This window comes from Epinephelus fuscoguttatus, linkage group LG22, assembly GCF_011397635.1.
Source record: "Epinephelus fuscoguttatus linkage group LG22, E.fuscoguttatus.final_Chr_v1".
NCBI classification, from domain to species: domain Eukaryota; kingdom Metazoa; phylum Chordata; class Actinopteri; order Perciformes; family Serranidae; genus Epinephelus; species Epinephelus fuscoguttatus.
The window spans coordinates 26559136-26583634 of NC_064773.1; the positions used below are offsets into that span (position 1 = coordinate 26559136).

Sequence of the window (24499 nt, forward strand, 5' to 3'; positions counted from 1 at the left end):
CACTTCTTACTTCAGTCCAGTAGGTGGCGATAATGCCTCTTTAAGCTGGTATGTCAACCACCAATAACATTACACGAAGAAGAAGCGCCGGCCAATCATGTGGCTTCTTGACCAACACAAACAGTTGAAAACCTTTCCTCAAATTATTACAAGCTAACTCCGACGCCTTTATTCACGCGAAAACTACGACAAAAATGTCAGCGTCAGTAAGTTAATATAGAGCTGCTACATTTAAGTTTCGAAAAAGTTCGTGCTTACAAACTCAAGTGAGACGTAGTTAATGTTAGCATAAGTACAAATAAGCTAGCAGTTATTAACACTAAAGGTTAGCGACGACGGTTCATATCTGAATTTTTGTGCAAACTACGACGATGGTATTTCTGCTTAACTTAAGATGGACTTTGCCCACAGCAGACTCAGACATATTCTCTCTCTGTAGCGCCAAGTGACCTAACGTTAGATTTGTGACTGAGATACGAATGAGCTGGACACAACGATGGAGATGGCTGTTAAAGGTGAGTTAAGGCTGTTAAAGGTGAGTTAAAAGTTGAGGAACTGAACGTGCTGCGTGTGTCAGCAGCGGGAGACATAACTGTTAAAATAACTTCATACATGTATACTCTGCATAAAATAGTATTTAGTGAAGTTTGAATAGAACATTGGCATGTGAACTCAATAAGGTTAACGGATGGTAACACTAAACTGTACTTATTAATGGTAATTTTGAAAACTGTCATTGACATAAAAGGACAAGTTTGGTGTGGTGCTTAAGGAAAAATAAATCAGTGAAGTAAAGAAGGAAGAACCAATTAAGGATATGACTGGCTGTTAAAAGTCAAAATGATAATGCACAGTACAAAACTTGCATGTTTGTCTAGCTCAAGTACATTTTAAAGATACTTTTTTGGGCATTTTGCCTTTAATGGATAGGACAGGTAAGTGTGAAGGGGAGCGGGGGGGGTGACGTGCAGCAAATGGCCACAGGCTGGATTCGAACCTGGGCCGCTGCGGCAACAGCCTTGTACATGGGGCGCCTGCTCTACCCACTAATCCACCAACGCCCCAAACTCAAGCATATTTAAGACTAAAAGTGTACAGACTAGGGATAGACCGATATGGATTTTTTAGGGCCGATGCCGATACCAAATTTTTTCCATCACCCTTAGCCAATGACCGATTATGGACTGCCGATTTTCTTGAGCCGACATTTAGGGACCGATACTGCTTTTGCTCCCTCAATTTACATCAAAAAAATGACACAATGATAACAAATATTACAGGTCTCAAGTTTAAAATAAGAAACATTTATTGAACAGTAAAAAATACTAAAACAAGATGGAAAGTTGAGGTAGAACAGGTAGAATATTATTATTATTATACATTCAAATAAAAAAAAAGAGTTCAGTGCTCTTAAATCTTCCAGTAATGTCTTTATAAAATAAACACATTTTTAAGCTGAAGCATAAATAAAACAACAACTACTGTACACAGTAGGATTCAACAGCTTTGTTCGACTTAACCACATACTTTCAAATGAAAAAAAGTGCCAGGGAAAAATAAATCCACGAACCCATGCGCGTATCGGCCAATGCCGATACAAGTAAAAAACTCAAATATTGGCCAGATATATCGGCCGGCCGATGTATCGGTCTATCCTTAGTACAGACCATTACAGAAAGGAAAAGTAAAAATTGTCTAGCACTGCATAAAGACAATCCTAATACTGTGGTTTGATGATTGTTGTTTTCCAGGAAAGGCCAAAAGGAGGCATTTGACTGCAGAGGAGTGTGATGATCTGGGACAACATGCAGAGGGCGCTAATGCCCTCACCCAGCCCCTCATTGTCAACCATGTGCAGGGCAATCGCGACCCCAACCGGGGGCTTTACCCCAGGACACCCACCAAGCGACGGAAGTGTGGTAATCTGCTCTAAACCTGTGCTATACATCCATATTTTGTAGCATGTCCTAAAATTCACGTAAGAAATGGAATCTTCGTTCATCCACTCTCCCTCTGTAAACTATCAGCATCTGTCCCAGGAAGTCCTGCCGGCCAACAGAGAGGCATCAACAACTTCTTCTCTGTGACAGGAGTCATCAGCTCCAGTCCGCACAAATCCTCCCAGACCTGCTCTTCCACTTGCACAAATAGACTCAATGAAGAACTTTTTCCTAGTGAAGGGCCAAAGGATGTGAAATTAGACGAGGAGGATGACGATGTCAGCCTGCTAGCTGCTGTATTGGCGGCAGAACCCGAAGCAGAGGAGGACGAGGTTGACGATATGAGCCTTTTAGCTGCTGAGATGCTGTCACAGCCTGAAACAAAGAAGGAGGAAGTGGTGGATCATTTGGAAGGACTGACAGCAGAGATGTTTGGGGACGATGATGAATTTGACCAATGTGATATTCTCAATGAGGAAGAGGAGGTGGAGGCCCTCCCTGATTCCTACTATGGACTCCTGGGCAGCAGCAAGGCCCTGCTGGTGCCGCAGGGCTGCATGGATGACCTTCCAGAGGAGGTGCTGAGACAAATACTGTGCCTTGTCCCTGCCCAGGACCTCTACCGCAGTGTTAGCCGTGTCTGCCATCACTGGAGGAACATCGTCGAGGACACCAAGGTTAAACAAACCACAGATTTACATTAAGTATATATCAGCAGCTGGGTGAGGGGGCTAATGTTGAAGTCAGGTAGCAGTATGTTTGAGAGATTAACCGTATAGTCCTACTCAAACTTAGTGGTAAATTGAAGTTCACCAAATTAACATAGTTGTTGTGGATGTTGTGTGTTCCATTTTGCAGTTTGTCCCCTACAAAAAACAGTACTTCCGCTATATGATGAGGGAGAAGGTAACAATGCTGGAGATCCTCTCCATCCTGGAGAACAGCAGCATAATGGATCCAGCATCATCACAGCACAGCATACGATACCTTGTTGCGTAAGTCTGCATTTTCTTATAGGTACTGTATACTATGCAGGTATTGTCACTAACTGTTTGTTGTCACCCGTGAAAGTGAAAGTCAAACCCAAACCCAGATGCCATCTTGAGCTTCCTCTTGGATGTGTGCTGCTTGTGGTCTGGCACCTGGTTACTCCCTTTTAAGTCCCAACTTCACATGTGTGCTGTGCCCAGGAGTGTCCTGAACACAGCAAAATGACAAGAAATGAGAAAATAGAGGCAGAGGGCAGAGTTTCTGTAGATGCATACCCTGCCAAACAGTTCTAGTGAGTCCTGAGTGGTGATTTAGAAAGATTTCTTTCATATGAGTCTTACATTTTCTGCAATGTATACCTTTAATGAGGGAATATTTCTGTAACAGTACATACATAAAAAGTGAGTCTCTGTAATGTTTTGTATTAGAGATGCATCGGTATGGCATTTCAGGGCCTTTAAAGGGATAGTGCACCGAAAAATGAAAATTCAGCCATTATCTACTCACCCATATGCCAAGGGAGGCTCAGGTGAAGTTTGAGAGTCCTCACATCACTTGCGGAGATCCCAGGGGAGAGGGGGTAGCAAAAAAACTCCACCTAATGGAGGCTTAAGGTGCCTCAGATTCAAACGTCCAAAAACACATAATTGAAACCACAAAATATCTCCAGACTGCTCGTCCGTAGTGATCCAAGTGTCCTGAAGCCCCGACATAAAAGTTGTTTGGAAAAACGTCATTTGAACTCTGTTTTTAGCCTCAACAGAGTTCAAATGACGTTTTTCCAAACAACTTTGTTTAACTAATTTTAACGCATGGCTAATTTGGCTCAACTCTCCATGTAATGAGTCTACATTTTAAGCTCGTTCATAATAAAAAAGAGACGGGGAGTTGACTTCAGAGCGAGCGGTTGAAGACGTCACACTGCAAGTTTATGTTCTGCTTGTTTGAGAAAGTGCTCATGTTGCAGCTGTGGGATGGTTTACTCAGCAGCCCTCATACTATCTCCCGTACTGACAGATTTATGGCACTTATGGATAACAATCATTAAAATGTATATGAGTAAAATATAATTCCAAGTTTGTTCTCTCCGCCATGACCTCTGTTCTACTGTGTGTGCGTGAAGCTGGAGACAGAGAGACAAAAATATCCATTCAGAACCAAGTTTTAAGACCCTAGTCTACATCAGGCTCTCAAGTATTGGATGGAATTCATCTGAAATTCCAATAATAAGAACAGTTATTTAGTTTTCTTAATTATCGGCCAATGCATCAGTCAGTGTATCTGCCATTGATATATTGAGCATCCCTAGTTGTAATTTAAAGAAGACAAAGTGGTAGAAGGTTGACAGAGGAGACAAATATGGAACTTGTCACTTTCAGATAAATAACAGACATTAAACCTCCAAAGCAAAAGCTCAGACTAAGCCAACCAATTATAGCAGCAGAAAGCTGCTTAGTATTTGGATCCAGTGTGATGTCCTGACAACTGTCGTTAGTATATTCTTTGATATTTAAAGTTATTTTCTGATCTTGGTGTCGTTGTGTCACTGCAGATCAGTTTCATTGAAATGACAACATAAATACATAAAATGACCATGAATAAAAGTATGTGAATGCTGGTAAGCATAGATTTTAGAATGTGCACTGTGTTAATTATCTCCTCTGTCTGTGTTTTGTTCAGTTTAATGGCTCAGCATAAGGTCGGAGAGCGGGTGAGGCCGGATGACGTTTTGGAGTGTGTTAAGAAGCATCGCCTTTTTCCTCAGGCTGAGGCCTCAATCAGATTATGTATTCCTGACATTCAGAAGTACCATAACCTTGGCAATGAGGTATCACTCACACACACACAAATACACCAGTGCTGTGTGTACACGACCACTATGGAACTTAGATCAGAATTGAAGGTCTTGATGTCATTTGTGTCCAACTTCCAGGGTCCCAACCCGTACGCAGCCATGGCTGTCATACTGATCCTAAGTGAGAATGTTGGTGACGTGCAGTCCTTGGTGTCTCTGCTCACCGGCTGCATGTCACACACCGGCATCACAGAGTACCTCAGCCACATGGCCATGATGTTGCTCGCTTTAAAGAGGAGTAACATTAAGATTAGTAACAGGTAAGGGCTGCAAGTTTTAAACTGATAGTTGGAATGTTTTGAAGTGGGGTTGTTTGAGGCGCGCATCAACAGACAGTGTATGACCTACAGCAGAGTGGGGTCGGCTCACCCACAGTTTGGAGAAGCAGTCAAGAGTACAGCCACAGGAGCAAAGCAATGTACTGCTGTGGACGGAGGCAGCAGCAGAACATAATTTAGACACTAAGAAAAAGACCCACCCAAAAGAAAGAGTTTCATTCAAGTGTACACTATAGTTTGAATATTTTTTATCACTTTACCATCAGACAGCTTTTCCCACAGGGAAATTGAAGCCATTGTTTCCATCTGTGCTCACTTCAAAGCCACAAGACTCCTTTGACAAAAATAATTTTGCCTCACAGAACACAGGACTGCTGCCTCAGTCAGATGTTTGTTTGTGTTATCGTGCAACTTTAAATCTAAACTTACACTTTCAAATGTCAATGTTTTTGGCAACCTAAAGCGGTGAAAATATTCTAAATATAACGTACACTTCAACTGATATTTTACTTGGCTAAAATAAGGTTTGCTGCTGCTCCTTCCACTGCAATATGTTGCTTAGGTTAAGTGGTGGTACTCCTGCCAGCTTCTCCTGTAGGTAACACATGGACTATGGAGAAGTACCTCATACAACCTCACTTACAAAAAATCTATCAATATAATCTATCTCTTTCAATTCCCACATTTTTCTTGTCAGCCTCTCTACAATTCATTTTTTGTGTCTCTCCAGGTTGCATTACAACATCTACTACGTACTTAACCTCATGGAGAGTGGCGCCTTTCCTGTCGACTCCAGTCAGAGTGGGTGAGGACCTGAATGCATGCGTTTCCCTGATCATGTGACCCTTCATTAACAGAAACTGAACTGAAGTCATGGATATCTGGGGAGTTTTAGCTTTTTACCAGTCGTACTTTTGTGTTTCTGCTAGGCGGCCTCAGATTCAGCTCACACGTGAACAGCAGCATATCCTCAGCCACAACATCCAGGAAGACCATGTGGTCAAGATCGTGGCTTTTGCAGGTACAGTGACAGCTGCTCATGGCACCATAGCCATCCATGGTCTGTAAAATAATTTTACTCCGTCAAGAACACACTAAAATAAAATAATAAAATAAAAAAATAACACTGAGTTAAAGTCAAGGATGAATATCAGTGTAAAATTTACACACACACTCTTAATATTTACCCTGACTCAGACCCACAGCATTTACATTTGAACATAGAAATAATTGAATTACACTTTTAGCCTTCCACTGCAGGCCTGTATTTAGTCATAGGAGTGCCATAATAATGTCAAATAATTATTAAAAGCATTTTGATTTATTTTCATATTTAATTGTTAATTTATTTTTGTGTATATTTAACAATACATTAAATTGACTTTTTCTGGTGTTTTTTTAATTCGCCTTATTCTTTGCCCTATTCTTGCTTTTCCTTAAAGGGCCAAGCTGTTGGGCAAAGGGCAAAGCTGAGCAGTGACTGCTCACATGAGTTTCGCTTTGGTGGGAGTTTATTTAGCACGGACAACAGGAAGTAGTTGTGACCTTAACTTGCCCGTGTGCATTGTGAATGTAGTATTGATCTTATTTATGACACTGTTATGACTCCATAGCCCTCATCCACATGCAATGTCTGTGTGTAACGGGAGGACTAGTCTAAATGTAAAGTGTGTGAAACATCACCAGGGGGAACCCTTTCACTAGATAATTATTTTCTTGTTCAGAGACCCAGAGTGTTAAGTAATTGTAGTTACTGAAGTTATTGAAGAATAGGTTTTGTAATACAATGTGAAATGTGTTGTTTCATTTCCTCATATCAGAAATTTGGTTACATTCTGTCTTTCAAACTCCTAAATTCAGTTAAACGTTGCAGTAGTGTGTGTTTATAAATGTTGTACTCTGATGCTAACAGAGAGAAATGTTAGAGATCAGTTTTTAACAGTGTTGCTGTGTAAAGTATGATGTGGACCAGCCACGCAGATCAGAGGCCATAGTGTCTTTGCTTAATGATCACGCTGTTTGCCACAGGTACAGGGAAGACGACCACGTTGGTGAAGTACGCCGAGCAGTGGCCGCACCTCCGTTTCCTGTATGTGGCCTTCAACAAGTCAGTGGCCCTTGAGGCGCAGCGACGCTTCCCCCGCAATGTGTCCTGCAAGACTATCCACTCGATGGCTTTCAGAGAAGTTGGTATTAGGTGAGAACCTAAGTTTCCTGTCAGATGCTCCTAGTGGCTGTCATAGATGTTGAGTTTTGTGTTTATAAATACATATTGTGGGTATAAAGAGGGTGACATAGACTTTCTGTATTTTGACACTTGGCTTTCTGTTCATGTACACACAAGTTTGACTGCTCACTTCATTTTTAGGGGCATGTCTGACAAATCAAAAGAAATTGGATAAACATTTTGTGCCAGTTGTTGAGACAAATTCTGAAATAACCAAGAGAACTTGAAGTATCCCAGAGATGGAGGAGGGTGACTCTCAAACTTACATGTTAATCAGTAATGTTTCTAAATGCCATCATTTGAGGAATTACATCAATGATAAGCATTTAAAGTAAAAGACTTCATGTCAACCTAATCTGAATAACTAATATCTGCAGCCCACAAAACTTTCCATGCTGACGTGTGTGACCACCAAAATAACAAACTGCACTTCTGCTTAACAACTGAACTTAAGTGTTATCTGATACATCTGTGGATGTGTCCATGGTGACTCACAAGTGCAGCAGTAAAACAACCTTAACCCTTTTTTAATGAGGTACTCTGCCGCTCATTTTATTGATGTTTTTCTTCTTTCCTTGAATAATGGCTGTTTTAACAGATAAAATCAGTATAATTCAGACACCAAATGAATGAATGAATCATAATGTAACTCAATGGTAGGAGATTCAAAACCTTTGAACTGCAGTGTGCATCAGTTGTTTTTATTCTCAAACCACATCACCTGTCGTGCTTATGTGGTCCTTCTTGCCGCAGATACCATCAACGTAAGAAGCTAATCTCCAACCTGAAACCATTCGCCATCAGCTCTGTTCTGCCTGAAGGTCACGGTGGCTTTGCAAAGGCCAAAATAGTGACCACAACTCTCAACACCTTCATGGCTTCAACAGACACGACTATCAACATCACTCATGTCCCCTGGTCCCGCAAGAGCAAGGACGGCCTCAGGGAGATTATAGACGACAGTGAAAGAGCGGTACAGTATGAAAACGGCGTACCTGATTTGTGAATAAAAAATAAGCACGAGCACTGCAAAGTCTCATTCAAACTTGTTTGTTATTGTGCGATTCTAGGTGTTTGTCCTCGACGCACAAATGATCTGGAACAAAATGAAGGATCTGAATGTGACAAAAGAAGAAGGCTTCAACATGGTCCATGATGGTACGCCAACTGCAAATGAATTTAAGTAATTCAGTTCTAATGTTGGAGGGAATGCTGCACAGGTGATAAACTGAACTCCTCATTTCCAGGTTACCTGAAGTTATGGCAGCTCCAAGAGCCGAAGCCTTGCTTGTCTCACCAATACGACGTCCTTTTGATCGACGAGGCCCAGGACTGCACTCCAGGTAATGATGTGATAACTGTCACAGCCCTGCAGGATAGTGGAAAGCATAACGGTGATAATTTTTCCTTGATTTTATGATGGTGATGGCGTCTTCCTTCTTCCCTCCCTTCCTCCCTCTTAGCCATCATGGATATACTACTGTCCCAGGACTGTGGGAAAATCCTGGTTGGAGATCCTCATCAGCAGATCTACACCTTCAGAGGAGCTGTCAATGCCCTGAACCTTGTTGGTCACACACACATCTACTACCTGACACAGGTATGCACGATTACACACACATATAGAGGTAACATTCCCACAGAGACAGATGATAAATCTCTTACCTAAAGAAATCAGATTTATACCACGACTTTATTCAAATCCAAAGTTTCAGTTTGGCAGTTTTTGGAGATTTTGGCTCTGGGCATGCCTCACTCTTTGTCATATTGCACTCCAAGTGTTGCATATTACATCACAGCTCCACAGGGGCAAGCCACATTTCACTTTTTTTTTTTTTTTTTTTTTTTTTAAAGCCATTGGCATAAGACTCGCTTCGGCATTTCGGTTCCCTCACTCTCACAGACAGACGCACAAAAAGAAAGACTTACAACCATTATACATCGCACACACTCCTCCGCTCATCCAGATCACTTTCTCCTGAGATAGTGTTTGAGGCGAGGATCGTGTTTTTATATCCGCAGGGCTCCAGGTTGTGACTATTTAGTCACATTTTGCAACCATGGAACACTAGTGCGACTACTGTTAATATATGAACTGGAGGGCTGTTAGTTTCCATCTCAGTGAGGCACAGTGGTAATGGTTTAACTTTCTGCTATATCGCTATTTGCTAACTGCTAACATCTATATGTTGACTGGAAGCGTCAAGTTCACAGCAAAAATCCCAACGCTTTGGGCTAGAGACAAGCCAGGTGCTTCAAAATAAAAGCACCAGTAGTCCCGCTTTTATTTATTAAATTATAAGAATACTTTATTCAACTGTATTATAACAGTATTTTATTTAACTGTATTTTAACAATATTTTATCTAACTACTTTATTAAACTTTATTATACGGCAGTAGCTACTTCATTGAACTTCACTGTAACTGTAGATCATTTAATAGTTTTGTACTTCAGTAGTACAGTATTTCAAAATATCAAGATCTATATCATGTATGTGTATTGCAGCGGCATACCCATTTCAAAGTATACAGTGGTATGACAATGATAATGACAGGCAATGACAGTACACTGTATGATAACTATCTATGGTATTGGAAAAAAAAATGAAACAGGCAGGAGAATCTGATCTTCAATTTAGCGAGAGAAAAATGGTTTCAGTTAAAGTTATAAGGTGTTTGTTCAACCAAGAAAAACCCTTCTGTTTTTATTCCATTAAGGATCATTGTAACTGATAATCATAATAGTTTGTTTAATATTGTATATTGTGATACCACACTATTTTCTGAGATGTTTATCATACCATGAAAATGTCATACTGCTGCAACCCTAACTGAGATGTAGCCTAAACGTGTTGCGATATTAGTTTTAAGTCATATTGGCCAGTCTAAATTAGGGCTATCAAAAAAAAAAACAAAACTCCATAATACTGTCTGTACAGAGCACACAAAAAAATCAGAAAAGGGACATGCCAACTCATTGTTTTCCCCTCCATAGTTTAAGATAAAAAATTGTGTCATAAGTTGGCCAAATGAGAACATGCACACACCTGGAATCTGCTTAGCTTACTCTGTCCAGTAATAGTAGCATCAACAATGTTGATTCAGGATAAAAGTCCAAAAGTCAAGTTAAAACCAGTTTCAAAAAGTGCCTCAGTTAACTTAAAGCCACAGTGTGTAGGAATTTCTCCCATCTAACGTTGAAATCATATATTGTATTCAAACAGATGGCGCACTCTAGCGCCTCACTGTTTCAAACATGTATTGCAACAACGGTAGCCGCTGTGTACCAAAAAGCTATGATAACACTGATGAAACCATGTCATCCGATACTTCATGGAGTATTCATTCAGGCTCCTACACAGGCACAGGCAACGCGAGTTGACAAACCCCCTCCTCACCATCATATTGGCCAGTCTAAATTAGGGCTATCAAAACGTAGGACTGTTGGGGCGGATGTAAATTGAAACAAACCAATCACGTCTTGTCCTTTGACAACTGACAAGTGGCTCAACCTCACACACCTCATCCCTCTCCTCGCATTACTGCGCCGCTAACAGCTGTTAGTGGCCAGCGGCACTACTGCCGCATAACAAAGTCCCACTCTTTGAGCATAATGCAGGATCATGTATTATGCAGCATCACGGGAGACGGAATCCTTGTCGCCAAGAAAGTGCAAAAGGGAATCAAAAAGGCAGCTTGACCGGCGAATTAAAAAAACAAGGGTCAGCATTGGGGTTGCCTTTCCCAGGTGGAGAGAGCTGCTGAAGGAGAAAGGTAATACAATCACAGGCCAGCGCTAACAGCGGCTAACAGTGGCGCAGTGATGCGAGGAGAGGGATGAGGCTGTTAGCAACTGGCCGCTAAGAGCGGCTAACAGCCAACAGCGGCGCTGGCCTGTGATTGCATTACCATTCTCCCTCAGCAGCTCTCTCTACCTGGGAAAGGCTACCCCGATGTGGGCCTTCGTTTTTTTAATTCACCGGTCACATTGCCTTTTCTATTCCCTTTTGCGCTTTCTTGGCGACAAGGATTCCGTCTCCCATGATGCTGCATATGCATGATCCTGCATTATGCTCAAAGAGTGGGACTTTGTTTCAGATTTGCCAGGGTAGTAGCGAAGCGCCTCTTGCTCCTCTCCTTCAGCTCCTCAGTCACGCAGTGCTGGCCTGGCTCTCAACGAAAACGCCGAAGGCGGTGCTGTATGTCCCTTGCTGGCGGGTGTATTCTCAAGATGGCGAAACGTAATGGAACCCCCCAGACGACTTACCGCACAATGTACAAACAAATCCGAAATTCTCCTTTTACGAGAATAAGTCAGATTATTTGTGGAGGTAATAGTACACCAGTGATGACATATTTATGAATGCAGACATCAATTTTTGCCAATAAACACCTGAAAATGTTACACAATGTCCTTTTAATGTCTTGCCACGTAATCACCAAATTTTGATTTTTTTCTTCACTTTAAAAATAAATTCAGTTCAGTGTAAACAAGAACTGCTCATGGGTGATGCAGCTTGACTTTAACTACTGCAGATCCACCAAAAGCAGCTCTAGCCCACAGCTATACCAACACTTCCTGTTTACGTGACTCAAAAATGGTTGTAACTGTGGTGCCAGAGCTCAAAACATATTCATGACAAACTGGCAAAAGACAATGAGAAACAAGAAGTGGCAACATGTTAATGACACTCCAGCATATTACATCTGTAGAGCACTTCTCTATCCACTCCTATTCAGACATATTGTGTGCATTTAAATCTGTGTGTTCCTTCACCTCCACATCTGGCTCTATTCATTTGGAGGTGACTCCTCATCATACTCTTGTGTTTAACTCTCGGCAGTTTAGTGTTAATCAGAGAAAAGTAACCTCCATGCTGCTGCTGTCTTTGTTCAGAGCTTTCGGTTCGGTGCTGAGATCGCCTACGTGGGCGCCACCATCCTTAAAGTGTGCAAGGGAGTGGAGAAGATTCTGGTGGGAGGAAAACAAAAAGGTAAACACTGCAAACTTTTAATAATTTTGTCGACTTTAGAAATACAATGTTTGTCAAAAATGTAAATGCTTTTGATGCCATGGAAGTAGGGTTGGAAGCCCGAATGCCTGTGGACACTCCTTCGCTTATAGTACGCCTGAGTCTGTGAGCACCTGTGTCTGCCTCTTCGCCAAGCGCACAGCGAGCAAGAGAGGGGGGGGTGGGGTGGGAACTGAGCTAGGAGGTGCGAGTGCGCATGCGCCTCTACTGTAGCCTGGGGAGTCGATAATTGCGGACAGTTTAGTCTCGAATAAATCAAAGAATGCGCCACTATGGCAACACTTTGGCTTTGAGCCAGACAAAGGAGGCAACCCTTGTTTGCACTGATTGAGTAAGCTGCAAAATTTATTTGTAAGGAATAAAAGAAACAACGTGTAACTGTCACTCTGTTGTCCTAAGGTCGTTTTTTATTTTAAATGAGTCAGTTGCCTACCCAAGTGGCAAAAATCTGGTATTAGATCGATAGATTGATAGATATTGTTTATTGTCCTTTCGGAAATTTTTCTTGTGTCTGTGGCCGTCAGAGAAAACAGAAAAAGATAGCCTACATAAAACATTACAATGAAGACACCACAACACAAACACTTGACACTGCAGACAGAACTCTCAGACAATTCATAACATTGGACATTACAATAAAGAAAATTTAAACATCCATCAAATGATACAACAGACGATACAACCAAAGCGGCCACATAGCATCACCCAGGTTCACCCATTCTATTTATCAGAGTAATGCTAAAAGGTATAAAGGACCTCTGGGCATGGGAAGTCCTAAGAGGCAGCACTCTTTACCTCCGTCCTGATGGTAATAATTCATACTCACCATGCAAAGGATGTAATACATCAGCGAGGATTAGGCCTGTCGCGATAATCAATAAATCAATTAATTGCACGATAATTAAAAATGACCTCGATAAGTTTGCCGGGCTCGATAATTTTTCTTTTACCAAAGACACTGGATAATGAGTTAACTTCGCTGCATCCGTCTCGACTGACTCCTCTCGGTTCCTTAGCGTAATGAGGAGTGAACTCTCCTGTCACTCACTCTGTCTCTGTGTGGGGAGGCAGGGCACCAGGCGCACCACAGACTGCAGCATGAGAGGCACGTGAGGAGTAGAGGGAGAGATTTGGAGGAATAAATAACAATGGAATTGGTTTCTAAGCCGAAAGCAACAGCTGACATGTGGGAACACTTTGGATTTAAGCCAAATGACCGCGGTGAACCACAGAACGTAAATGAGCCGGTATGTCGCATTTGTTTCAAAACAGTTTATGCTAAAAGCGGCAACACGACAAACATGCACCTTCACCTCAAACACAACCACCTGTTGCAGTTTTCCCAGCTGGGAAAAAAAACGTCTACCAAAGAGGCAGAGGGGCCGTCAACGTCTTCCCGACAGTCCACCATCACTGGGGCGTTTATGAAGCAAACAAAATATAAACGTGACAGTGCCAAATGGTGCGCACTCACAGACGGTGTAGTTCGCTACATTGCCAAAGAGATGCAGCCCTTTAACACTGTCGAAAAGCCGGCATTTCGACAAATGTTACAAACATTTGACCAGCAGTACAAATTGCCAGGGAAAACATACGTGTCACAAATGGCAATTCCACAACTGTACAACAACGTGAAAGACAAGGGTCCATTTTATTTATTGTTTTTGGTTGTTTTGATTATTTATTTTGGATATTTACAATGTCTTTTTTCATAATACAATTCCAATTTTAAATATTCTTAAGAAATAAAAGTTTATTTATCTTTAAAAGGGTGTACTTGCATTATTATACCATTATTATTATATTAGTTGAAAAATGGTATCAAAACGGCAATATTATCGTTTATCGCAATAATTTCTGGGACAATTTATCGTTCAGCAAAATTTGTTATTGTGACAGGCCTAGTGAGGATTGCCCGTCCCTTTCCCGCTACCCGGGACTCACAAAGTCTAAGTCAAGTATTACCGACTTGATGCAGCTTTTCACAAAAACTGGACAGTTTTTTTTTTTTTTTTTTTTTTTTTTTCCCCTCCATACCAACCCAACCCTACATGGAATTTGTAAGATGAACATATTGGATTTCACTGTTTGGTTAGTATGTCTGTGTGTGCTACATGTCCATCCACAGGTGGTGTGTGTGACGAGACAGCAGAGAGGATTAGAGCAGCTATGATGACGGGTGTCAGTCTTGGCCGAGGGAAGATGGCCATCTTGTCAAGATGCAATCTTGGCGTGTTCAGCGAAGCCGTCCGGCTCACAGATTGCAACGCGAGCTGCCGGATCCACTTCATAGGAGTGAGTGTATTAGCACTGGGCGATATGGAGAAAATCAAATATCAAGATATTTTTTTACCAGTAGTAGTACCATTAGAGATATTGCAACGGTATTTTTGGGTTTACAGTTGGTGCCTTTAACAAAATATTAACACAATGAGATTATTGATAAATAATCATCAGTAAACTGCACATAATGACAGAGCAGCTAGAACAGTCCAGTAAGTTCACAAAATTACATTACTGCATTTTCACCACAACTGTATTTTCTATCATGAAGACACACAAGGTTACAGGCATTGTAACTGGCAGGCAGTAATAATATTATTTTTTTTCTAGTAAAGAGTAGTGTATAACAATAGCAATTCAAATAACGAACCAAATAATTTACCACAGTTATTGTTGTTATCACCCCACAACTTGAAATACAACAATAATCACATCAGTGGAATCGTTTTCAGTCAGGAAGAAAGATGACGAGGTACACATGAGAAGTCTGAATTTTACAACTCTACCTTTTCCTTCAGGGTGTTTATGGTTACGGTCTGTCTAGGATCCTGGACATCTGGCAACTGATGGAAGGAGGAGGAAATCCAAGATGTGAGATTCATACATATATTTACCCTTTGGCTCAATCTTGATTCACCCCTTCACTCACCCCATACCACTTAGCACTTACTCTCCGTTTTGTGCATTCATGTCTCTACGGGTAGGGTGTCTGGATTGTTGTTGGGATAGAGGGGTAGGGTGAAATGTTGGTGCTGCATGGTCCTCTGAGCAGATGTTTTTCAGAGTTACAATCCAAATGGAGTGTTATGTGAAATCATCTCATAGTGTAATGTCATCTCAATGTATTGTGGTCCTTTTCTACAATGGGTATGACAAACAAAACTGCTACTATGCTGATGTCTCAATGGGTAACTAGCAAGCTAATGTTATTGTTACTGCTGATTTATTTGCAGTCCTACATTTAGACATACTAGTCCATACCCATTGGTAGCTTTGTCACCTTCTACCTATGCCAATCCTCAATGCCTATGTGCAGTTTCACATAGATTGACCACGTCAGTGAGTAGAAAAAAACGTGGGACAGACAGAATGACTGACTGACAGAATGACACACTGACAGTTTCTGTGATTATGTACAGCTTACCATACCAAAAATTAGGAAAAAAAAAACAACCAACATTCGGCCACAGGGGGAGCCACAGCGAGCGGTCGCATTTTAGCCATTTTTAAGCATTTTTCTGTTGTTATAGCGCCACCCAGTTGCCAATTAGAGTTAAATTTCTCTAGTCACCTTGAGGCGTCCTGTTCTACATATCTACCAAGTTTAGTAAAAATCGATATGGCAGTTAGGCCTAGATAAGAAATTAGCTCTCTAGCGCCCCCATTTTGTTTGATCGGGTCAAAAATGGAGGGGTCCCCTCAGATTATGTGTGGTCATATGCCTACAAAGTTGCGTGGTGATCGGTGAAACCCTTGAGATGTTATACACCTTTATGTGATGAGCCACGCCCTCCGCAATATTCATTGCCTTATAGAAGCTCAGTTTTAGTAAGTTTTCCAACTTTTGCCAAGAGGGAACTTTAGATATTGGTCCCTAGATTATGTTCACAGAGTTTCATGCAGATCGGTCAAACTTCCTAGGAAGAGATCGATTTGAAGTGTTTTTCAAAAAATTCAAAACGGCGGAAAAAAGCTAATTTGTTCCTCATGGGGAGAGGCATCTCTGTGCAAAGTTTCATGTCTCTACGACATACAGGGCATGAGATATACCTATTCACAGTTTGCAATTTCAATCGGTTGCTATAGTGCACCCCTTTGGCCAATTGATGTAATATCGCTTCATTCGCATCCTCCCATGACCCTCTACCACTGTGCCAAATTTCACATGGATTGACCAAGTCAGTGAGGAGAAAAACGTCGAACAGACACACAGACAGAGTTTTCGTCATTATATAGTAAGATGACACATGACATCCGAAATTTAATTTAAGTCAAGCAGTAAAGTTACTTCACTTGTTACTGCTCCTCTAATATCAGTACAGACTGGCAGTTTAGGAGCACTGATTGCTAACGTTAGCTTACAGACCAGCATTAGTGGCCTTGTAATGATGCAGTGTTATTATTTGATGACTTGTTTGATGTATTGAAAGCGTGAAACATAAGTTATGAATGAATCAGGACTGTCCATGCTTTTCAATCTCTATCAGCTAAATGGCAAATGTCATTGGGATGATACCATTATTGCTATAATGGCGTCTGGTTATGCAAACGCCATCAGTGATGATACTGATGAAAATCAGGGTCTTGAAGGGTTGAACCATTGACCCATTTCGTAGGTGACAATTTCAACTACTACCCCTTGTAACTCTGTGGGGCAACGTGGCACTTGAAAACAAGGAGTAAGGGTGAAACTCATCCTTTTAAAAAGATAAGATAAAATCTAATCCTTTGACATTAATGTTGATTTTGCTCTGCCTTCAGTCATCAAAGATCCATTGATTCGCTTCTTCGCCAGAAAAAAACACGAAAGTCCCTACTGGGCCTTTAAAAAGTACCTCACACAGACCGGGGACGCAGAGCTGGAGGGCAAACTCAGCATCGTTGAAAAATACGGAAAGCGCATCCCTGAACTGGTGAAGCGCCTGGAAAGTTCGTTTGAGCAGGACCTCCACAGAGCGGGTAATAGAATGAACTCACAAACAGCAGAGCAAGTGACAAAAAATTATCTGTACTTTCTTTAAGAATAATGCTTTTGCTCTCTGTTTCTGCTCTTATATAGTGGTTAAAAACTGTATAAAGCACTTGACTCTCTTGTTACTGATGTTTCCTGTTTTGTTCCAGACTTCATAGTGGGAACAGTACACAAGGCCAAAGGTCTGGAGTTTGATGCTGTGATGATCACCGATGACTTTGCTAAGGTTCCAGCCTCAAAGCACAATCTGCACTTCAATCCAGAATTCAGATTTGGTATGCTTCTTTGGTCAAAGACTTATTTTTTTTTTTTTGTCTGCCAAAAAGCTACTCTCTCAGCAACCCTATACAGGAGGAACTGTATCTGTTTCCAGCATCTTATTAACACTTGTATTTTGAGGGAGGGCTTAGCTAGACTGATAAATAGCCAGGCCGGTATACCAACCGATATTCGCTTATTGCAGATTTGAAGGCAATTAAAAAAAGTGGATAATATTTGCACACTTTAAATATGTCTCTTCCCTGCTCAGGTGATGTCTCTGACGATGAGTGGAACCTGCTGTATGTGGCGGTGACTCGTGCCAGAACGTCACTGATCATCACTAAGACCGTCCGCCGCATTCTCACAGTGGCTGGGGTAAGACAGACTCACACACTTCTTGTCCTGAATGCCTCTGCAGGTTCATCTATGTTTGCACTTGACCACTACATGTTCAAATTCAAACAGCCACTGTTAAGTCTTTTATTCTTGTAATGCAATGATGCACAAACATCTGCACATATTTACAGCTAAGGCAAAATTTCAGCATCATATCACATTATTTTTTCATGCTTTTATTTCCATTTCCTCTCATCTTATCACCCAGTCCTTCCTCTTGATACGTTAACTTTTATAAAGATGACCTCTTACCACCTCCATTACTCTGATAGTTTTTTAGGCCATCTTCTCATGTAGCTATCAGGATATTATGGCAGTGATAAAGAGAAGCAGGATGACGTTGTGGTTCTGAAAGTCCCATATCTCACACTTTTACAAGGGTGTTAAAGGCCATTAGTGTCATTTGTGATACATATATATATATATATATGAAGCGTGGGTTGAATGACGTCAGTGAGGCAGTGAGGTCAGGTTGCTGAAATAAGCCTACTGCAATAACTACAGCCTGACCAACACTGCATAAATGATATTAGGCAGTAAAAAATGTCCATATTTTACAGTTTAACTGTAAACACTGATACTTGAAAAATACTTGATTTCAGTATGGGTGTAGTCTGATATGATCTGAACTTAAATATTTCAGCCATTGTCAGGAATTATGGAGCAGTATGTTTTTACAGCACCTTCTGTTCTAGATGATATTTTTAAGTTAATAGTAGGTACCTGATTTCATGGATATGTAGGATATTACCTCAGGTGTAATATATTAATCTTGATCAAGATTTTAGCTTTCCACAATTAAATGAACGTGATCTACTGCGATATTTAAAATGTGTGCTCCACTCATAGCAAACTGCTGCATATTAAATTAAGTGCTTCCTAAACTAACAGCCAGCCTCCACTTTTTGGGATCCGTTATTTGGATTAACGTCACTAAGCCTACCTTGTGTTACCTCAGTTGATCTCCATTCTTGTCCAGTGTCAACTCAGACATCCATAACACTGACACTGTGCACCACATCAGTGTATCCATCCAGCTCCCAAAGACAGACTGAAATAATCCAAGCAATCACATTTGGCCAATGTTTCCTTGTGGTTGCGTAATTATTTTTAGTTGGGTTATATTTTAGCTACAACTTTACTGATATGCGCTTCACGGAGATCCACTGAACTCAGGTGAAGAAATCTTATTTTGATGCAAAGATTTGTTAATTAGCAGGATTGTAGCACAATATAGAAGTGGAGGAAGTGTTCTGTTTATTTACATGTGAAATATTTTATGCCTAAGATTAATGAATAATGGTAACAAATAATCGTGATCTTTATATTGATCCGAAAAAAAAAAAATTGCCATTTTGGCCATAATCGCACATCCCTAGGACCCACTCTTATTCCCTGTGACCCACTCAACTGACCAACTGTAGCGTCCAAGGAGTCACAAGAATGAAAACCTATCGATGTCACTGTTAATAAACCAGGACAGAAGAGCTTAATGGAGTGCTCTTGTTTAGGGAAGTACTTTAAAGGTTTTGTTCTAAGTAGGGTTGCAAAGGGGCGGAAAATGTACGGTAAATTTCCAGAAATTTTCCATGGGAAGTTAAGCTGGGGAATTTTGGAAACTGCCTCCACACATCGGACGGCAAACGTGGCATTTTTCTGGAAAATAAGATAACAAAAAAGCTTTTAAAAACACTAATTCAATGGCATGTACAGATATATAGTTAGCTAAACAGCTGGAATACTCTTCAAAATATTTTACAATTGATGTATAAATTCTTGTATGGTTACAGAAAACCGTCTTGCAGGAGGCAGAAGAAACAGCATCACATTTGATGTAGCTAGCACCATATTGATAGCCTGAGTGTCAGACTGAAGCTCCCAGAACCTTCAGTCTGACATGGCTTTCATTGAAGGCGATTTACAAGGGGGAGGGAATTTGATTTTTTCCCTAACCAATCAGTAGAGATCAACGACTCACCCAGAATCTGACGTCATTAGTATCCATGCCTCAGGGGTGCCGAAAACAAGCGAGCATTGCCCGTTTAAAATATCTCCGTTGTCGTGCACGCCCAGCTGCATCACCGTTAAATCCAGTTTAGCAGCTTCCTTAATTTGGTCCTCCATTAACGCGAGTAGTGGCGAAATACCTCGATAGCATCATTAATGTGGTCTGTAGGATCTGTAGCGGTCGCCATTGTTGCTATCCTCACCAGTTACCCACCGGCGTACAGCTTGACATCAGCGTGGCGCTGATTGGCTAATCGCTAGGCCCGCCCCCACTCCCGGCATTCATTGGTCTGTCCATCGTTTGGACGAGATAAATCGCAAATTCATTGAAGTATGTCAGACCAGAGATGCAAGCCTACTCAGTTGAGTGGGCGGGGTCTATGGTCTGGAACCAGGCTACCATATTGAGCTAGCCTCTTTAAATGGTCAGTGAAATGGTGCTAGCTAACTTACGTTTGGCACCTAACTTACCAGCTAGCTAGCTACTGTATGAATACATTTTCATTTAATATTTGCGAGTTAAACATTAATACCATAGATCAAATATATTTACCCCATAATATTATCAAAACTTACTTGACTTTATGTAGTCTGCAAGCTCAAATGTGTGCCTTCAATACTTCTGTGCCTAAAGTGTGGCCTCAATACTCCAGGGTTGTAGAAATCATCAGTGCATGTGATGGAGGAATGCACAGTGCATGTAGGGTGTGTGGCCTCAATAGCCCTGCAGTAAGCAATGTGCTGTGTCTATGTGATTGAGGAATAGCATAGATATTCAAGTGCTGCCGTGCATTAAATCTGGTTGTTTTAGCCAAGATTATGCTACAATATATTTCCCCCAACTATATTTAAGTTCCCTGTTAAGGCAATCAACCTTCAATTTTGTAAATTTTTGCTATATTCCCGTTAATTCCCACGGAAAGTTTCCAACTTTGAAACTTCCCTGGAATTGTGCAACCCTAGTTCTCAGTGATCCAAACCACAGCAAAGCCACAGCAGAAGCAGTAAGTCAACAACAACTTGCTTTAATGTTTCTCCACCAACAGGTTTCATGGAGGCCAGATTAGACTAAGTGCTTTTATAAAGTGTGGACTTGTTGCCAGCTGATCTCAGCTTGTAACAAATAGTGAGCAGATGGAGTCTATCAAGCCACACTATAAAAAGAAGAAAGAAAAACAAAGAAAGGAAGGACTAAACTAAAGCTGAATTTGTGTACACTTCACAGTTGGACTTCTCTTTTCTTGTTCGAATTGTTTTCATACAGTTGACATGAATGTATTGCTGTTGTTGGCGCCTGAGCCTGTGGATAAATTAAACATGCTGGAACCACATAGTTTAGTGGGAAGGAAATGTTGCATTATCAGCCGTTAAAGACTTGCATTCAAGACGAAGGTATACCTGAGTGTCTTATTAGCTGCATATAAAACCAAAAAAGCTCCTTAAAATTATTTGAGTGTCTCACTGGAGCAGAATATTTTGGTCTGGGGGTGGGAGGGGCAGACAGCATGTTGACCGTTGCATCACGTGGGCTGCCTTGTTCAGTGCTGGGGCATTATTTTTCACACAATTTAAGCTGTATATTTCATAATACATACCAAAACAAAAATCTCTCAAGTTACACCCCTACTCTGGAGTGCATCCGTCTCAGTGAGGGTGTTCTGAAAGCACAGTGGGACCAGCTGGCTCCACTCTCTTTACAGAGGCTCAGAACATGCAGAACAGAGGAGCCAGGGACCAATTAGTGGACGACCTCTTCTACCTCCTGAGCCAGAGCTGCCTCATTTGTGAAGCCGTCATGCCACCAACACAGCTGCTCGGCCTCAGACTGAACCCTATTCTTCCCAAAGACCAAGAATTATTTGGAATATAGAATACATAGAATTGGATCCTTCAGGCTTGAGTCTAAACAGAGATGATAACACAGTAGAAATATTTGTAGCTACTGGCAGCATGACTCTGTGTTTTAAATACTCTGCTGTGGGGGGGCTGAAAGCACATCTGCTTTTTCTCCCTTCTGTATCTAAACCTCTGACCCACACACCATTGCTGCTTCTACTAGGCTTCACTTTGTCCAGCGCTACAACAAAGGGAGGAGATTGGTCTGGCTACTGGAGAGCAGACTGCATCACGGTAGTTCACGTTAGAAGAAGGATGTAGTCTGTCTGTCTGACATTTTTACATTAAGTGTAGTTAGTTGCTCTACATTGGAGGATTTCAGTTCCTTTGCCGGCAGTTTCAGATTTGACAGTGATTAGCTTCCGTAGTAGTGACATACCTAATCTCACTATGGAAGTGGGATTATTAACACAAGTTAATAACTTTTTCCCACAAGATCATTAACTGGTGTGCGCAAGATAATCACGAGACTTTAGGAGCGCCGTAGAAACACGTCTCTGTTGGCAAACTTTGCACAGACCAAAGTGAGGTTAGTGCTGTGCTGTGTCTCAAATCACATACTCCCGTTAGTACACTTCCATGTAGTATACTATGTGCACTATGTACTCATTGGCGTAGTGCGTGAATTTTGACAGGGTAGTGTTGTCTCAAACCGCTGTGCACTCACCGGAAATGATGACCGCAAATTAGCTAGTTAGCAAACTAGCATTAGCATTCGCGTTATCGTTCGTGGCACCAAATCATTACAGACTGCTAAATTAACCCAGTAAACATACCGCTGGCTTATACCCGACAACAGTATAGTGGTGCTTAGTGAAAAAACACATGTATTTGTACAATGCAGCGACGTTCACGGTCGCACCGTCCTCGGCTGCTGTTTCCAGTTTGAAAAGTGGTCCGTCCCCTTCCGCTACATAGCCAAGATGGCGACCATTGAGGGCGAGAAGTGTCCATAGTTCCACGCTCAACTTCTTGGCCGGGTAATCATAGTGCACTGCATTTTTCCATACTTGTCAGTGTGAACGCACTTATGCACTCAAAATTTTAAGTGTAAGTACAGAAGTACTCGATTTGAGACAAAGCAAAGGTCTGACATTTTAGGGGACAAAGACATAAACAGTTTTTTAGTGGAGGAGATCTTGAAGGATTGGTCATGTTTTAACTTTGGAAAAGTTGTGAGAAACCTTACCTCTCTAAATTGTATTCAAATGTGATAACTTCCTGTCGTCTCCAGGAATACTTTCTGAAGTCGGAGATGCCCAGCACCTTGTTGAAAGACAGAATCGCGCTCCCATGCTGTGTCAAAGACTGTCCCAACTGCACTACACCCGGCTCAGCCTTCATCATGTGCAAACAAACGATGAAATGTGTAAGAACACATCAATATTCTGATATTCTGATGCCTCCAAATATTATATGAAGTACAGCACAATTTCCGTGATGGACATTTAATGTTAGCCTTCATTAGTTATGGGGAGTTTTTCCTTATCCACTGTGAGGGTCCAAAGGACAGAGGGATGTCGTATGCTGTAAAGCCCTGTAAGGCAAATTGTGATTTGTGATATTGGGCTTTATAAATAAAATTGAATTGAATTAACCAGGTAGCATTTTGACAGTCAGAAACATTAAAGCAGAAGGGCTGTAACACCCCCAGAGACATGACTTGCGATGATTTTTAACTCTCCCTCTTTGTCTTTGTCCAGTCTGACGGTGTATCTGTGGGTGGCCCGTTGTGCGAACGATGCGTATGGACCCGCATCGGTCCAACTGCTTTCCTCATGACTGATGAGGTACTCTCGATGGCTCCAGTGCCTCGAAGACTGCAGCAGGTCCATCACATGATGCTCCTAGGGCTTTTTTAAAGCAACACTACAACAGACTGTTTTTATTTTTGAAAATGCTTTCAACTTTCTTTGTAACAGACACATTTTTCTGTGCTGTAATGAAGGGAATTTGTTGTGATATCCAGTCCAGATGTCCTTAAGAAAGGCGACTAACAGCTCCCAGTGGCCATCAGTAGGAGGTTTTACTGGAGAGCACGGTGTGATTGTGTTTGAGTACAAACGTATAAAAAGAAAACTGCTGGCAGACTTGTAAAACTTTTGTCAGTGTCTTTATTTTTTAATCAGATCTTGAAGTCGGTTGAAGTTTAAAATGTGTTAATTATGACTTCAAAAGTAGCTGACAAGATAAAACCTAACTTTTATTTCATTGTAATTGCATTAGTAAATAATCTATTGATATTTGAAGGATAGTACAAGTTGGCAGTAGTTTTGGTTTTAGAGATCATACTCCACACTGTGTGTAAGGCAGAGGAACACAGCAACGGCTGCACTGGGATTTACTGAATTCCTTTTTAAGTTCTTCCTGACAAACAGCTGTTACCAATCATTGTCATTTCCTTTAGAACTCAGTCAAACAGCATTTCAACTAATGGCACAACACCACAAAAGCTTTTCAGCACACAAGATGGGAGAGAGAATGAAATATTAAATATTGAGTAAGTATTAGAATACAAAGTCCTCTTTTTCTTTTAGTGACCCAAAGCTAACAGGGAGATTTGTTTATCCTGAGCGAAGTGTTTGACCCTAAAAAAATATCGTCTCTTATACAAATTCTCTGTCACATTGTTATGATTTT

At 41.2% G+C, this 24499-nt stretch overlaps 1 protein-coding gene across 1 annotated transcript; it reads left to right on the forward strand.

Moving 5' to 3' along the window:
* The first annotated feature begins 70 nt into the window (after positions 1-70).
* fbxo18 (F-box DNA helicase 1) lies at positions 71-23958 on the forward strand. The gene is made up of 22 exons (XM_049566702.1): positions 71-206; positions 440-515; positions 1752-1919; positions 2028-2617; positions 2799-2935; positions 4611-4758; positions 4864-5045; positions 5794-5868; positions 5993-6084; positions 7092-7260; positions 8044-8263; positions 8361-8448; positions 8538-8633; positions 8754-8890; positions 12189-12285; positions 14453-14619; positions 15126-15198; positions 17089-17286; positions 17449-17574; positions 17829-17935; positions 23094-23228; positions 23563-23958. Exons 2-22 carry the CDS (start codon positions 497-499, stop codon positions 23719-23721), a joined length of 3183 nt encoding a protein of 1060 aa, XP_049422659.1. The 5' UTR covers positions 71-206; positions 440-496; the 3' UTR covers positions 23722-23958.
* The last annotated feature ends 541 nt before the right edge of the window (positions 23959-24499 follow it).

Excerpts from the sequence above, each read along its gene's own strand:
- fbxo18 (XM_049566702.1), top strand. Across the intron at positions 1,920-2,027 it reads CACCAAGCGACGGAAGTGTG|CATCTGTCCCAGGAAGTCCT; the intron begins GTAATCTGCTCT and ends GTAAACTATCAG. Across the intron at positions 17,575-17,828 it reads CAATCCAGAATTCAGATTTG|GTGATGTCTCTGACGATGAG; the intron begins GTATGCTTCTTT and ends TTCCCTGCTCAG.